The 16459-nt window shown below is 31.4% G+C and overlaps 1 protein-coding gene across 1 annotated transcript; it reads right to left on the reverse strand.

Moving 5' to 3' along the window:
- Positions 1-1337: 1337 nt before the first annotated feature.
- LOC133174571 (uncharacterized) lies at positions 1338-15900 on the reverse strand. The gene is made up of 4 exons (XM_061309677.1): positions 15567-15900; positions 14993-15097; positions 14689-14807; positions 1338-2966 (listed from the first exon to the last, which is right to left on the reverse strand). The coding sequence occupies exons 1-4, from the start codon at positions 15898-15900 to the stop codon at positions 1338-1340; spliced, it is 2187 nt and encodes a 728-aa protein (XP_061165661.1).
- Positions 15901-16459: the final 559 nt, after the last annotated feature.

Genomic DNA, 16459 nt, shown 5'->3' on the forward strand with positions numbered 1-16459 from the left:
TTTTTATATAAAGAACAAAGGAGCTGGCCCCTCAAATTAGGCTCTTAGAGAGGCCAAAAGCTTTTCATCTATAACTCTTTCACGATCAATATTTTGAAAGAAATTACTGAAGTAAAAATGTTTATCTTTATGATTTACAACTACATATTAAAATGATTTGATCATATATTATGTAATAAGGGTTCATAAGGGGCCAGAATGTTAAATATTTGACGCTTCATATCTCGAAAAGGAGAACTATTTTGATAAGCAATAATGAACAAAAGATGTTCCGTAAAATGTTATTAACAATATGCACCCTTGCAAAAAAGGACATATCGAGCGAAAATTTTAAAATTTTCAAAGCGTTTTCTTTAATATCTCTTTGAATGTAAATAATTTCATCCGACATCAACAAAAAAGGGTTGGCCTAAAAAATAAAGAGATCTATGGGGACCAAAAGTTTTTTTTTCTAAATAATCCAAAAACTATTCATAATTTGTAAAACATTCGGATAAGTTGTTTAAAATAACGAGTGGCAGCTGTTGAGATCATCCATGGTCGTCTAATGACGTCACGTACGGTAAAACTGGACGTAGTCAGAAAAATGCATATTTTAGCCATTTTCGACACCTTGTTGGGTGATTTCAGTCACAGGAAGCATCTGATCTCATTTTTCGTCGATCGACGTTACTTCGGTCAAAACAGAAGTAGTCAGATAAGGCTTATTTTTGCAGGTATAGGCTCGAAATTGAACAAAATTGAAGTCATTTTTATCAAAGTTATTTTTTTTTTTACAATTTCAAAGAAAATACATGTTAATGAGACTGTTATGCAAAATCTATGCTACCAACCATGTTTTAAATATACGTTTTAGTTAACCTTTGGTTTAACTCTAATTAAATCGTTAAATAAAAATATGTATGCGATATCATTTGGAACATAACTTGATAAAAAATGGCAACCTAACTTCTCTGTGTTAAAATATAGCAAAATAATTTTAAAAGGTATTATAGAAACATGATAAAAAAGCATGGTAAGGTAAATTATGTCTTATATGGGTTTTTGAAAGCTTAATAGCTATTAAAGTAATTTAAATGAAAAACGTGTTTGATTGACAGAAATTTTGGAAAGCCCAGACCTACTTTAGGTACATTAGTTTCTGTATGGTTGGAAATTGAATGAATTAGCCTTTAAAACTTTCATAGAACTCAGCAGAATTTATTGACAAAGTACAATTGTAAACATTATTTAAAATGTAACAATGGATTCCCTGCGATGAAGTTATATACAATTTTATAAGCTTTACATGTTTAAATAAACTTTCTTCTCCTTCTTTCAACCATCATAAACTTTGTTCACTCCAGATACTTTATAAATTGAATTTTTCCAGAATTAGAGTCTCCAAGGACTAGATTGTGATCCGTATCAATACTTATTCCTCCATTACACGGATATTCGATATAACGGACAAAATTACCATCACAATCAGTTATGTGGACTATGTTGTTTGACCTATCACAAATCAGTATTTGATTATGGACATCCGAAGCAATTTTGACTGGGCTAAATTCGGTGTAGTTTGATTGTTTAGATAAATTGCCTCTATACCTGAATCGTAGTCTACCACAAAAATTCATCACAACAACTGCCTTTCCAGCAGTGTCAGCAACACAGATATCCCCATTGCCATTTTCAGTCAAGCGAAGCGGACTTAAAGAACCAGTAGAAAACAAAGGTTGCCTCTTACAGTCATACTGCATACTCTGAATCACTTTTGGCTCTGAGTACCTAATTACTCGACTCTGCATCTTATCCCTCGAGCGCATGCTCGCCAGTAGATCTGCATAAACTGTATAACATAGTCCAACAAAATCCCAGTTAGGAATTTCTAGTAAACTCTTTGCCTTGTTCTTCTGATAGATATAAACTTTCCCAAATTCACGAATTTTTGTTAGAATAAACACTGGTTCTTCTTGTAAATTACTAGTCAATGCAGAAACAATTCCATTGATATGGATTGTTTGTGAAATGGATTTAGATGTGTCTATAAGTCTGATTTTTTTTTCTCTTCCACTAGTAATGATCCTATATCTCCCAGCACAATGCAATTTCAATAGAGGATTATCCTTGTCATAAGGGGTTTGGATTGTGCTTATTAATTTTGGATTATCCATCATCTTAAGCATTCTAGGCTGTCTCATCGAGTCATTACCGAATTTTAGAAAACCAAACATGCTGACTATTAAGCCTTGTTCAACACAATCAGGAAGTATCTCATTGCAAGGTCTAAGAAATTCTGGGCCTGTACGAAAATCCTTATTCCTTGATTGATAGTTTATTATTGCTGAGGAATCATTACTTCTAAGGATATATTTGTTTTTCTGAATTATTTGTTTGACTTCTTCTTCAGTTTTTACTATCTCCTCCAGGTCTTCTTCACTCCTTTTTACAGCTTCTTCCTTCTGCTTGGTTATCTCAGCTTTTAATTGAATGCATACTTCACTTACAGCTTGGCAGATTTTTTCTTCATGTATTTCTATGTCGGAGATGACTTTATCAAATTCTGCATCAACAGTTTTTTCTTCTGTATGGATGTATTTTGGAACAATAGTAGTTTCTAGATCTTTTGTGTCAGCTAGAATTTGCTTTTTAATGTTTTGAAGAATCTCTGTGATATCAACATATTCATGATTTTTATGTGAACCCATCAGACATTGAATGCATATTGCTTCTTCACAGCTTCGACAAAACATCTCGCATCGGTTTTTATTGTGCAATGAACATGTTGGAAGAATAAAAGTGTTTTCCTCTCTGGAGGTGTATGCGACAACCTCGTGTTTCTTTGATTTGTCGGCCATGTGATTTGGTATGCACGAGAGACATAGGTCCACATTGCAAAGATTGCAGTGATGTTCCACAGGATTTGGGCAAAGCTGACAACAAATGAAGTCCTGTCCTTGGGCGGTAGCCATATCAATCGTAAACTATAATTAGAAGAAGATATATTTACTGATACATTTTGACTTGGAAGTGAATTTTGCAAGCATTCATAGATGTATGATTTTCGTAAATATGCATGTACATGGTTTTCTTCAAATGTAGGTTGTATATATTTCATTGAGTATTTATTAATTAATTAATTTAGTTATTCATTTATATTTATTTACTTTTTTGTTTATGTATTTATTTATTTATTTCTTGTTCATTAATGTCACATACGACTACACTAACACAGAACAAAAACAAATCAGCAATGGCTATATGAGGCATACGCAGTACAGTTAAGGTGTCAAATGGAAATATCGGCGAATGTTTTAGATAGAAAATACATTTTTTTAAAAGGATGGGCGTTTCTTTTTAGGACTTTTATCGAGAAAAATGCAATGTGGTTGAAAACTACATGTTGAGGACGATTAGATTTCTTATTTAGACGTGTCACATGATGTGGCAGTCACGTGAATTTAGCAAATATATCTGAAGTATTGACGTCATCTATAAATTCTAATATTGCTAGGGCATTAACATATAATTATTTTCAACACTCTTAGTGGTTTGTGAAAAATGCTGCGAACCTATATAGATTCTACTATCTAATTGCTAAAATTACTTTTGTTAGACCGTTGAATATTTTGCTGGTCAAGTACATTAAATATAGATATAATTAATTCATTTGCAAGGTTTCAACAGGTTCGCAGCACTTTTCAAATATAGTCATACTTCTTGAGTTTATGTGTAAAAGCTTGCCATAGTTCATTGAGGGTATGCCCTTGCAATATATTGATTTATTACGACCATTCTATTACCCTTCAATGAATCTGCATACAAATATAAGAAAGTATCGCTTGTCTAGGGAATGTAGGGGAAGTATATGAATAAAATCATAAAATAGACATCACATCCAAGTTAATGGCCTCTTATACATCTACAATTTATATTTTATTTAATTACAAAATACATTTTTCATTGAATAAATATAACTTGATCCACATCTTACTGCATACAAACTGCGTCAAATTTTACGAGATGAGGTCACATTGACAAATGCATTGCGATCAGTGAATTGTTTATATATTGCTGTGTTGGATTTAACCAACGACAATAATACATGCACTAGTTAGTATTGATGTAGTTTAAAGCTATTCAACAGTTTAAAATAGCAAATCATTTCATTTTGTGGTAATTTGAAGAACTTATAATTTTTGTGTGAATGTCATAGCAAGCATTTCCCGTATAAATTTTAACTGTGCTGCATATAATATCAATTTAAAACACCCAGCTGATTAAGAGGGAGAAAGAGGAAAGAGAGAGAGGAAAAGCGGGAGATATGCTGCTTATTAACAACTGATAAAAGACTGTCTTTTAAAATTTTATTTCATCATGGTTGGTGGCTATAACGTATATAAATTGGTAGGAGCCTCTGAGTATGAAAGGCCAAATGTCCCATTCTTTATAAAAGTTTTTAAGTTTACAATTTTTGGTAGCTATATATTTCAAAGTTGTGCGGCATTTAACATTTATTAATCAATCCATCAATTAATATCAAAGTTACGAGATGAGGTTTGATATCTACATGTAATCCTTAATTGATGTTTTCGTCTAGATATACGTTTTCGTATGTGTAGGATTTTAAAAGAGTTAGAAACTTTTGGTACAAATTTTTACAACCGAAATCAAGATCTAATCCAAAGATCAAAATCCAAAGGTCTCTTGGAATAACAATGCCTATTGTCTGACAAAGTTCTAAAAATACATTAATGAGATCATGAACAATCAATTTTTCTCTTTATCTGAATTACAGAAACTGCAGATTTTACTCTCTGATACAATGTAACAATGTGCTTAATAGGAATTCATTAGTAATGACAGAAGATTACCATTGCAATTAAGACAAGGTGAAATATATCTTCATCAATTTGACTTGTTAAAAGATGTAACATTTTTTTGTACTATTTTGTGTGTCATGCATTTTCTTAGGACCTCTTTTGATAAACAAAATATAATGACTAGTTACAAAAGATTTTTGTAGACCACAATTTGTAAGAAAGTAAGTTATATTGTTAAACTTTTTCTGGAGACCCTGTAAACTAAAAACTGCACAATTTTCCTCAATCAAAACATTGATATTAAGATAAATTCTTATTATACAATTTGGTGAAGAAAATAGACTTTTTTCAAACTTTTATTTTATCATTAAAACATATTTCTTGAGTTATAAATTCTTGTCATGTTTTATCTTCCTTGTAGCTTGAATATTTCGAAAAGCAATACACTGTAAATGTGCCCATCCAAAAGGAGTTTCTTAAATTAGTCATTATATCATTAATGTAATCTGATCCAGTTATGAACATTTTATGTGAATTCACACTTTCGTTTAATCAAGTTTTCAATTTTGAATTTTGACAATTCAATGATCTTTAAATCCAAAATGTTTTCAGATCTTTGACGTAATTATTATTTTCAATCAATTTCTATGTTGATAGTCTTGAGTAATTTGATTCTTTTAAATTTATTCACCTTCAATTCCCATAAGAAAAGATACAGAATTTCGTTCAAAGCTCTTATTCATTTGCATAATCAGGTTGATATGGAAATAAAAAGGTTGAAATTTTTTCTGTAATCCTACCAATAGAAGTGGTATGTCTCTGTTCCACTGATTTGTAACATTTCTTTTTTAATTTTCACTAGTTTTTTGTCATAATTAAGTTTGGGAATATTAGTCAGGTCAAGATCAAAATAAATACCTAGTAAGAAGTTGGTTGTTTAATGAAAATTTTATTTTATTTTCGGGAACTTTTTTATATTTTCATCGATACATCCAAAACCTTTTTATAAGGTACACTCAGTCGTATTATCGGTCTCCAATTTTCAGGAAAAAATTCTTTTACCCCCTTTTGGAATACGAATAATAACGCTTTGTTTCTGTTTCGATTACCGTATCTTTTTCACTTCTTTCTTATGTTATGGATCTACTAAATTATTTCGTTTAGAGCTATATAATACAGTGTAATTATAGAAGAATTTGTAATGAATAATACAAAAATACTTTCGTACCTTTTCCTTATTTAACTAGATCGAATCTAGAATCAATAATTATAAAATGAAACCCTTCCTAGACTGTCTAACAGACCTGCTGATGTACTTCTCACAAGATTTTTCATTGTTTTTGATAGAATCAGTATGTAATGTTCTGAAGGGTCCAATTTCAGAGATTCTAAAAAATAGTTGTGAACATTGTGATCATTTAGGATGAAAAAGAATAAAAGGGGAAGATTTAACAATAATTGAAGCACCGTATAAATGTGTTATAAAATAAGGAATCATATTGACAATTACTTTGTCAAGCATTTAAAAACTCACTGAACACACAAAAAGCAAAATTTGTAAACATACATTTTACGGATGAAGAAGTATTGAGAAAAAGTACATCTGCGATACTTACGTTAAATCATTATTTCATTAGAGTTTGGGTCCAAATAAAGGAATGATTTATTGAAAAATAAAAAAAAGAGGAAAAACTACACATACCTATATTTTTTTTTTTATTTTAAATATAAATGTTTACTGATTTGATAGCAGAGGTATGCAAATTTTTCCTATTTCATCAAGGAACTTTACAGGGGTCTGTTTTCTGGCCCTGTTCCCATTTCATATAGTGTAAATCATATCGATCACTGTTTTTATTCGCATCTTTTCTTTATTCCCATATTTTATCACCACCACAACTCCACCTTACCCGTTTGCTACACAGAAGAGTATCATTTACAAAAAGATGATTATTTTGTAAAATTAAATTATATTTTGTTCATGTCAATGCATCGTAATTCAGTAGAAAGACAGAAAAAGAAAGAGACTTTGCACTCAATATATCCAAATTTAAGTGATAAACATTCACTAAAATGGGATGATCTTCACGGCATGATATGTAAATAAATATGACACATAAACAGAGTGTTTTAAGAATGATTACTGATAGGAAAATAATCTTAGGGAAAAATAATATACAAAATAAAATGAGGGGAAAATAATTAATCAATAATAACTAATTAATATGTACTACAGTACCTTTATTTAATGTCTGGCATCCGAAAAACTGAAATAAAAATTAAAGTTAAATGGTTGCCAGAAGAAAATTATGATAAAGGACTTAAAACGGAAAAAAGAACTATAAAAAGAGAAAAACTCTTCACAGTATCTCTAAATTTCTGACCTCCATCCAGAAACGGAAGAAAACACAAGAAAAAGCAAGATTGAAGGAAAGATGGTGTGAAGAGGGACGGTAGACCGAAGATATTTTAGCTAAGATAATATAGAAAATTTTCATTTGCCTCATTTTGGTGTTAACTAGTGTTTATCGCCAGATGAAATTAAAATTATGGATCAAGGATTTCTTTCTTATTTTGTTACTAGTGGTTACACAAAAGATAAATTTAAGAAAAAGGGCACATTATTGTAAGACGGTGTTATCTTTAACATTAAATGTTTGTTTTTGGTAAAATATCATTCATCAGACAGCTATATATGAAATATCAACAATGTGGACATATCTACTAACATGATACCAAATTCTACAGAAGTTAGAACCCACAGATGTTTTTTCTCCTTAATTTATTGTTACTAAGAAAACTCATGAATACATTTTATTTTTTTTTTTCCTAAAATAATATGAATTGTGAATATCCTTGCTGAATTTGACAGTAATGAATTGATATTTCATAGAAGTTGATAATATATTTTTCTGATACATAATTGCTTTTTTAAGAAACACAAAGTACATATTTCAGGAAGAAGGAAAAGGAGCAGATAGAAAGATGGATAAAGAAACACTTGAATCGAATACTAAACATGTTATGGTGTTTCTCAGATACGTCTAATTAACTTACTAAGCATTTTTAACTGTTATTTGGCTGTGTATGATAAAGGTTCTACGTCTATTCTTACAATTGCTAATATATATATGTATATAATTTCTCAGGTATGTTTGAACAGCTTTAAGATAATCAAATTCAGACATGTAGATGATGACCTTTTCTTATCATTATTACGGTCTTTTGGCCTGCAAATTTTGCCTAAATCATGATAATGTTTCTCTTGGATTGAAAGTTTACCCATTGATGCTTTGGCGGCTATACAATGGGCATTTTGGAATGTAATGACGAAGTAACTAGGGGCGTCCTCAGCTTTTTGGGGGGTAGCTGCAGATCAGTAGCTCACTGGCCTGAAACAATAGGACTGATTACCAGAGTTTCAGACGGTGATAGTTGGGGGAGGAAGGATTAGAGGATTAAAGGCTAGCAAAAAAGGTCTAGCGGCACTACTTTGAATGGATGAATAGCGACTGATTTTTTTAATGTTACCCTAACCATGAAAGGCACTACTTGAAGCATATGAATCCCCATTTCAATTTTTGATCGTTTAAAATCTTGAATCGACATACATTTTTTTGTTATAGTTTTGTATATTCTAATATGCAATACATGATACCGATAATGTAATCTTTTTTCTCTCTTTATGGTACATGTATCTGTAAACATCTCATTTTCTATTGAAACATAAAAAGTTCAGTTTTCACACATACATGTATTTGCCCCAACATAAATTGTCCATCTTTTTTTTATCACGTACAAGACATATACTTGATCAATTCCTTCTGCTGCCTTACTAAGTGATGCTGGTATCTACAGACTCAAGAGGTGACATTCTATATCCGGTTTAATGGAAATTCTATAAGTAAGCAGGCTAGAAATAGCAGAAATTTCTAATGTATAACTTTTCACAGGCGTTATAAAATATAACAGTATATAGAAGCGTCACATATTTTACAAATTATAACTTACCCTCATTTGTAAGATTTTGAGCAACCAACATTTTTAAGAAAATCTTTTTATCATTTGCTTTACATTTTAAGCTACAGTTTTTGGACAATATGTAAACACGAAAAGACATATTAAGGATTCCGTTTTACTCTCTCTGTTGCCATTTTAAGGTAGAATTTGAAGTCTACCTATAAAATTTCTAATCGGACTTTTAAAATTGCGAATTGTAAATAAAAGCATCATTATTTGAGATACATTCATATATATCTTCATGATATAATAAATTTTAGGTTGCATATGAATAAATTATAATAGATATAGTTATATGTATAGGATCTTAAAGAGAGATTAAATAACAGAGGTGGGGAGGGAGGTATTTAAGATTGGGGTGGAGAAGAATTGATACGGAATCTGGGACTCAAATTTACTTGAAATTCTGATTTTGACCAACAATATAATGACTTATTTCTTTTTTTCTTATCAATCTGAAAACACTATTCGAAATACTTTTTTTTTGTTTTAATTGGTACGCAGGGACGTAGCATCCTTTTTGAAAGTGGGGGGAGGGGGCGGAGAAAAGAAAACTTTAACTTACCTGGAAAACTTGACAAGCAAAAAAAAAAAAAAAAAAAAAAAACCAACCAAACAAACAAACAAACAAACAAACAAACAAACAAAAACAAAAAAAAAAAATTAAAAAGAAATTAAAATAAAAAGGGGGGAAATTGTCTAAACTCAAAATCCTATTTCAATACGAAATTTATACACACACTACTGCATAACCCTTATTTGACTAAACTGCAACAAAAAGTTTGGGGACCGTCATTTCAATGAACATTTTCAATAGTAAAAAAGCTATGTTTTAGAAAAAGGGGGGCAGCCCTCTCATCCCCCCGGCCCCCCTGATGCTACGTGCCTGTACGTGTTCTAATCGTTTCGTGTCACCTCTCAACATTTAGTATCTAAACCACTAAGTTTTTCCCCATAAAGAACAGGGTTTCGTACAAAGTACGCAGAGCGTGCGGTATCGTTTGACAGAGTCGATTTACATTTCAACGTCTGTGCAATTTTGTAATAATAATAAAATAGATGTCTCTTTAACAGGTGTCATTTCATTTAATACTTGAAAGTTGCGTATAATCTACACAGTTACCATTATGATAAAATATCATTTTGGTCATTTTTTATGTAATTAAAGAGTGTAAGACGATTGGTTAATGTAAAACGTATGTTCCAAAATTCAACACTGTCGAGAGACAACCTGTTTAAACATGTTGTAATAACTATCGTGTATATCTTTATTTATATTCACTTATAATATTTTTTTGAATTTATTTCTTATGAAAACCATGTCCATTAAGGACGACGTTTACTCAAATAAAAAAAAAAAAAAAAAAAAAAAAAACTAATAGGAATGAAAAACCACTTATTGTAAATGGTAGACCTTTGTCAATATCATGAACCACGCAAGTGAGTTAAGGTTGCGTACAAATATTTTTGTGCAAATAAGGTTATTTATTAAAAGCCATAAAGGCTATATCTATCAAACAGAAAATGCTTTTTTTTTCTAATACAAACTTGTTACCACGATATGTGAAAGCCAGTACGCACTATCACATGTTATGACGTCATTGCTCTCTACTACATAAGGCTATATTGAATCAAGACGAAAACAGGGAATAGTAAGAAAACGAATATTTCAAAGATTGATGGTATTGCTACACCAATATCGAAAGTTCAATCATTTAGTTTCTATTTATAAAGTTTTGAATTGAAACAGGATAAAAGCCCGTGTAAGTTTTCTCAAATTCTTATCAAATGAGAAAGGGCATAGGATTTGTGCTGCAATTCTGTTAAACTTCTTTGCATTATACATTATTTATGTAAAATTAAATACTTAGGATATGCGCATGCGCTGAAGCTGTTTTGTTGATGTGTTTTCAACTGCAAACAAAATGGTCAGGAAAAAAACCTTTCTTCTTTACAATCATTGACTACGACTAAAGTAGAAATGTTGATCCCCCTATCCTCAACATAATCTTCATTTTGTTTGTGAATTACGATTACTGTGACGTAACCTAAGGAATTGCAACAAACAAGAAACTGTACTTTAAATCCGTTTTCAGCTAAAATTTCTAATTAAGTTCTGATGATAAAAATGATGTGGTGTTATACATGAAAATAAAGGGTTCTTTCTCACCGATAATATTGAAACAAAAATAAATATTATTCCATAGGTATTCATACGTTAGTAGGACAATATATTCGGGAATAATGTCGTTTTCTGCTTTGTCCTATTGTAACAGAAATAAAAAACCTTCAACAGAGACTTTTTCTCAAAAAAATTGAAAAATTTTCTCACATCACTTCGAAATTTCAAAGGATCTTTCTATCTAACATTTAGTCGTATTTATGTAGAAATATTCTCTATCATCTGCATACGGTGTCTTCATCTCCCAGCTAATTCAATACTTCGGAACATGCTCCGAATACGATCAATATTTAAACCGAGTTAGACACAGGCAGATAAGTTGATGCTACAAGGTTTTCAACAACCTCTCTAAAGTCAGTATTTCGTAAATTCTATGGCCGTTATAATGACCTTGTTAGCAAATATAACCTACCACTGGGTCGTATTTTGGGTGACGTGTTTCATACCAATAGCCTTTGTTACGGAATTTTCCTTCCACGTGATCAATTTACAGGGATCACAGCGAATGTGACCGGTCAACAGCGGATGCTTACTCCTCTTAAACACCTGATCCCACATTTGGAATTTTCAGGGCCCATGAGTATATCCTTTCACAGATTTGTATTCTTTTAAGATTTTTTTTTTTTTTTTTTTTTTTTTTTTTTTTTGAGCAAAATGAGTTTTCCCTTTCTCAGTATTAATATATATTGATAATTGCTGTGAGATTTTTTTTTCTTATGCGTTAAGTTCGCCTGATTTCAAAATTGTAATCCATATATTCATAAATTAGCTTAAGTGTGATTCGCTTGTATTTATATTGGTAGTTAAAGGGGCATGGACACGGATTTGAAGGTAATTTTTTTTTATCAAATTTAACATGTATGTATAAAATCATGAATCACATGTTCAGAGAGTGCTTCAGATCATTGTCTTATAAAAGCGTGTCTAGGAACTTCATTTATTGCAAAAATGATCTTAAGGAACATTGACACAGAATTGTCCATTTGTTTAAAATGCTACTTCTATTTAAACATACCTTCATTTTAGTGATTTAAACGTGCATTAGATTCTTAGATAAATTTTGTTTTCTTGAAGGTTTACATCAGATCATTTGGACAATTTTGTGTTTAAATATAACATAAATGTACTAAAACTACATTGTAATGACAAATCCTTCCTTATGTTTATCACAACAAACCATATGTATCCCAAAATGAAGATCTGCATTCAAACAAAAATGAAATCTAGAAGGAAAAACTTATCAATGTGTTCTTCCTGGTTATCAGTATCTTCTTTCTTGTTATGACACATATTTAATGGTGTTTATCACAAAAAAACATATGTATTCCAAAATACTTTCGGCAACCGAACAAAAATAAAAACTATATGAAGAAAAAAAAACTTATCAGTATATCCTTCCTGGTGTTGTAAATATAGAAAAAAAACTGCACCTATTGGAAAACCTCGACTCTGTCATTATTTCTCTAATATCTATGTTTAATTCCCATCTCTTTTCCGCAACTCCTCCTATACACCATTCCTTTTTACAAGTATTACAGAGTTATCGCTCTTTGCTACAAAGAGGCGTTGTCGTCGGCCGCCATCACGGTTCTGACAGTGTGACAACAGAAACACTCTTTATGTCTAACGAATAAGGTGGTGGCAGACACTGTGCTGTCTTTGTTGTTTCAAGACAAACGCGCTAAAATATGCCAGCCAACGTACGTCGGTAGAAAAGAAGCCTACCGACAGGACCTTGATATGTTTAAACAACGTGTTTTTTTTTTAATTAAATATCGATTATATATACCCGTCGTGCTATTTATCCTTTATCTCTTGTGTCGCCTGCTGAACATAGCTACACTTAGGGCGTTTGTCTGTCTGTCCGTCCGTCTGTCACATCTTAATTATATGTCGAGATCTGTAAGAGGTATAGACTTGACATTTTGTGCATATATATGTGTCAGAGGAGTTCTGGGAACCATGGTTTTTTTGTATAAGAAAGTCATTTAATGACACCTATTTGAACCCCTGGGTGAAAATGAAAATTTCGAAAACTTATTGCCCATCTACAGGACACCACCAATCACCTCCCAAACGACGATAATGCTACTGCATAAATTGTAAGATGAGTTCTGGGAACCAGGGTTTGGTAGAAAAACAGTATTTTCGACACCCATTTGACCCCCAAGGGTGAAAATGAAAATCCCGAAACCTTATTGCACATCTACAGGACACCACGAATCATCTTCCAAAAGATGATTAGACTACTGCCTAAAATGTAGGAGGAGTTATGGGAACCAGGCTTTTGTAGAAAAAAAATCATTTTTTGATCCCCGTTTTGCCCCTAGGGTTAAATTGAAAATTCTTAAACTTAATTTAACATCTATAGGACGCCACCTATCATATTTCAAAAGATTAATTGAATTCTGCTTAAAATGTAGGCATAGTTAGATTAAGAAGAAAGTGTGACAGACGGACGAACGGACCAGGGAACAACAATATACCCGAACGTTCTTTAGAAAGTGCGGGTATAAAACTCGAGAGATAAAGCGGTTCAATAGATCGAAAGGCGACAGCAATCCGGATTTCTCAGGCCGGATCATTATATTTATATTATTATGTTATCCTATGTCTTTTTTTCAAACCTTCTGGCAAATTTTGAAATTAGATCGTATTTTACCGGTATTGCACATGATTTTAAAAAGAAGCATCGTACATGTACATGTATCTTAATTAAAAAAGAAAAAAAAATCAAGTTTCAAATATTTTATACTGATATACATTCCGATGCATTATTACAGTTACTGTTGTTGGTGTTTGAGTTATGTTTGCTATCAAAAGTAAATAAAATACCTACATAAATAGCTACTTTAGGGACTAACGATTCTTTTATTTGCAATTACCATGAGACATTTTTTTTATATAGTGCAGTAATGATGAAATTGCCAGCAAACTGATATTTTTTAAATAACCTTGTATGCATCAAATTGTATCCTTCGGCATTAATATGAAACAAATATGCATAACTTGTGGGCTCCTTCAGTATTTCAGCTAGGATTTCAAGGACAGGAAGCCAATGCTGAAAGGGCGTTGATTGATTATTAATTGGGGACATGTTCAAACATCCCTTTTGTTATTGGGGTTTCTAAAGACTGTTGGGTCATTTCCTGTTAAGAGTATTTTATACGGACTTTCAGTTTCAGTATTATTATTATCATCACTTCCAAGACGAATCCTGATAATTTATGGATTATCATATATTTTTTTTAATATTTTTTATATAAATAAAATGGATTTGATATGTAAACATAAAGCTATAAAGGAAAACAATGAAAACCTATTTATTTTATTTGTTATTGAAAACATTCTTATTAAATCAAATTGCAAATCCAATATATAAATCTACATTGGAATTATAAGCCACTGAAGGTGACAAGTGGCACATCAGTGTGTGCATGATAATTTCCATTATTGTTAAGGTCCCTTTGAATCCAAACTCTGTCTCCATCCCGTAGATGTAAAAAAGCAACATTTGTTCCTGTTTGAAAGATAGTTGTGCTGCTACTTGTATAATGTGACATTGTCCTCACCTTTTTAGCTCCGTTTAACATGATATCAAGATATAAGTCAGTGTCACGATATGAGACCACTGCAACATAAAGAAAACAAAGACACCTGATACAGGTGAAGTGAATATACCTGTGGACGTATCATAACCACCACCGTGCTGTAAATCAGTGTATTAAACACAAGAGTTGAACCAGTCCAGGAGTTGCTTCTTGTTGCTCGAGCAGTAAATCCGACATGATTCTGCATATCTACAAATATTTGGATTTACATAAATTGGTTTTCTAATACACCTCTCTTCTTATAAATTATCGGAATAGAATTATGTATACAAAAACAAAAATTTACTCTTTTTATATACAATTAATTGAGCATTGCATTTCAGTCTTTAGTCTTTCTTTTGTTCTTGTTATAAATGGGAAAATCATATCAATACCTAAAACACTGGATTCCAACTTAACAAAGTTTTGTGATACAAGGCGGCCTTGGCGAATGTCTGAAAATATTTGCTTTATCGTCTTGTTGATGTCCTTGTTTTCATCTAAAATAAAGGAAATGTGTTGCATTTTTCATGATTTTACATAATATTTGAAAAGGATAGGTAAACAAACAAAATTAAAAAAAAAAAAAAAAAAACAAAAACAAAAAAAAAAAAAAAAAAACAAAAAAAAAAACAAAAACACGAATAATGTTCTAACCACAAATAATGTTCTAGTCAAAGCATAAACTTGTAGCATAACAAACCTAAAGCTCTTTGAATTTGAAGGGTACTATCAGTTATATATCTCTCTAAGGTTGAATTGATTACTCCAGATTTGGTGCTTGCTTGCATTAAGAATAGATGGACATTTCGGAGTTCATCTTTTAGTACTGACACGCTGTTTCTATCTTTTTCAGCATTGACAGCTAGGCTTCGTGTCAACGAAACAACGCTGCTTACATCTTGTTTGATTTGTTTGAGCATTTCTTCCTGAAGATCCGAGTTTTGATTGATGATCGTCGTAAATTACAATTGTCTTCTAGGCTTGTGAATTTTTGAGACAATACAGCATTCTGTTTTTCAGTGGTTCTTAGTCGCTGTTTTAAATCGGCTATCTCATTTTCAGCAGTAGATTTATTCCTTTCGGGACTCAAAACTTTTTCTGTAAGAAGTCGAACTGTGTTCTCCAGGGACGAAATCTGTTTTTCTGGAAGATGATGTATTGTTGCTGAATCTGTTAGCACTGAATTGTGATCGGTCGTTGTGCTGTTGTCAGGATTGTGAAACAGGAGACAGTTTCCGTATTCCACATTTTTGAAGCACGAAAAACACATAATAAAGAAAGACAACGAAGGTTTTTCCATTAGTTTGAAAAGTTAAACTGTCAAATCTTCAAATTTCTATGTCACTGGAGTGTCACTTGAATGCAAATCTATTCACGTGATTTTCTTTTATCATTTGTAAACAATCAAAGTATACTTAGCACGACATATTGATAAATTGTTGATAGAATTGATTTTGTTATGTACACTATCGGAATGCTAAACGGTTTATGTAATTTATCTAACGTTCACTATATTTTCTAAATTTGAACCTCTTCATCAGTTTATATGGGGTGAATTTCCTTATAACCGATATTGTTTTCTTTCTGACTTTCTTAAACGCTAAACAAATTACATAAGCGTATGGGCTTTCGCAGCTTAGAACCCTTTTTTTCAGAAAAAAAGTTTCTAGAAGTTTAATGCGTACATGTAAGTTTAAGTAAACTTAGATAAAGTGATAAAAGCTTAAAAGAATAAAGTTTCACCACGATTTAATTATGGAAAATGCGATTTTAAAAATATGGATTTCATATTTAAAAAAGTACAGTAAACTGATTTGCTTATGACAAAAAAAAAAAAAAAAAAATATGTAAAGCATAGG

Source organism: Saccostrea echinata, unplaced genomic scaffold (genome assembly GCF_033153115.1).
Source record: "Saccostrea echinata isolate AGI-Se365-2 ecotype Australia unplaced genomic scaffold, CSIRO_AGI_Sech_v1 ptg000058l, whole genome shotgun sequence".
Lineage (NCBI taxonomy): Eukaryota > Metazoa > Mollusca > Bivalvia > Ostreida > Ostreidae > Saccostrea > Saccostrea echinata.

What these genes read in the sequence shown, in the direction of transcription:
- LOC133174571 (XM_061309677.1), bottom strand. Translation starts at nt 15,900, where the DNA reads ATGGAAAAACCTTCGTTGTCTTTCTTTATTATGTGTTTTTCGTGCTTC. An exon ending in GTTGGAATCCAGTGTTTTAG is followed by an intron (nt 14,808 to 14,992) that starts GTATTGATATGA and finishes AAATATTTGTAG; the next exon opens with ATATGCAGAATCATGTCGGA. An exon ending in TGGTTATGATACGTCCACAG is followed by an intron (nt 2,967 to 14,688) that starts GTATATTCACTT and finishes TTCTAATTATAG; the next exon opens with TTTACGATTGATATGGCTAC.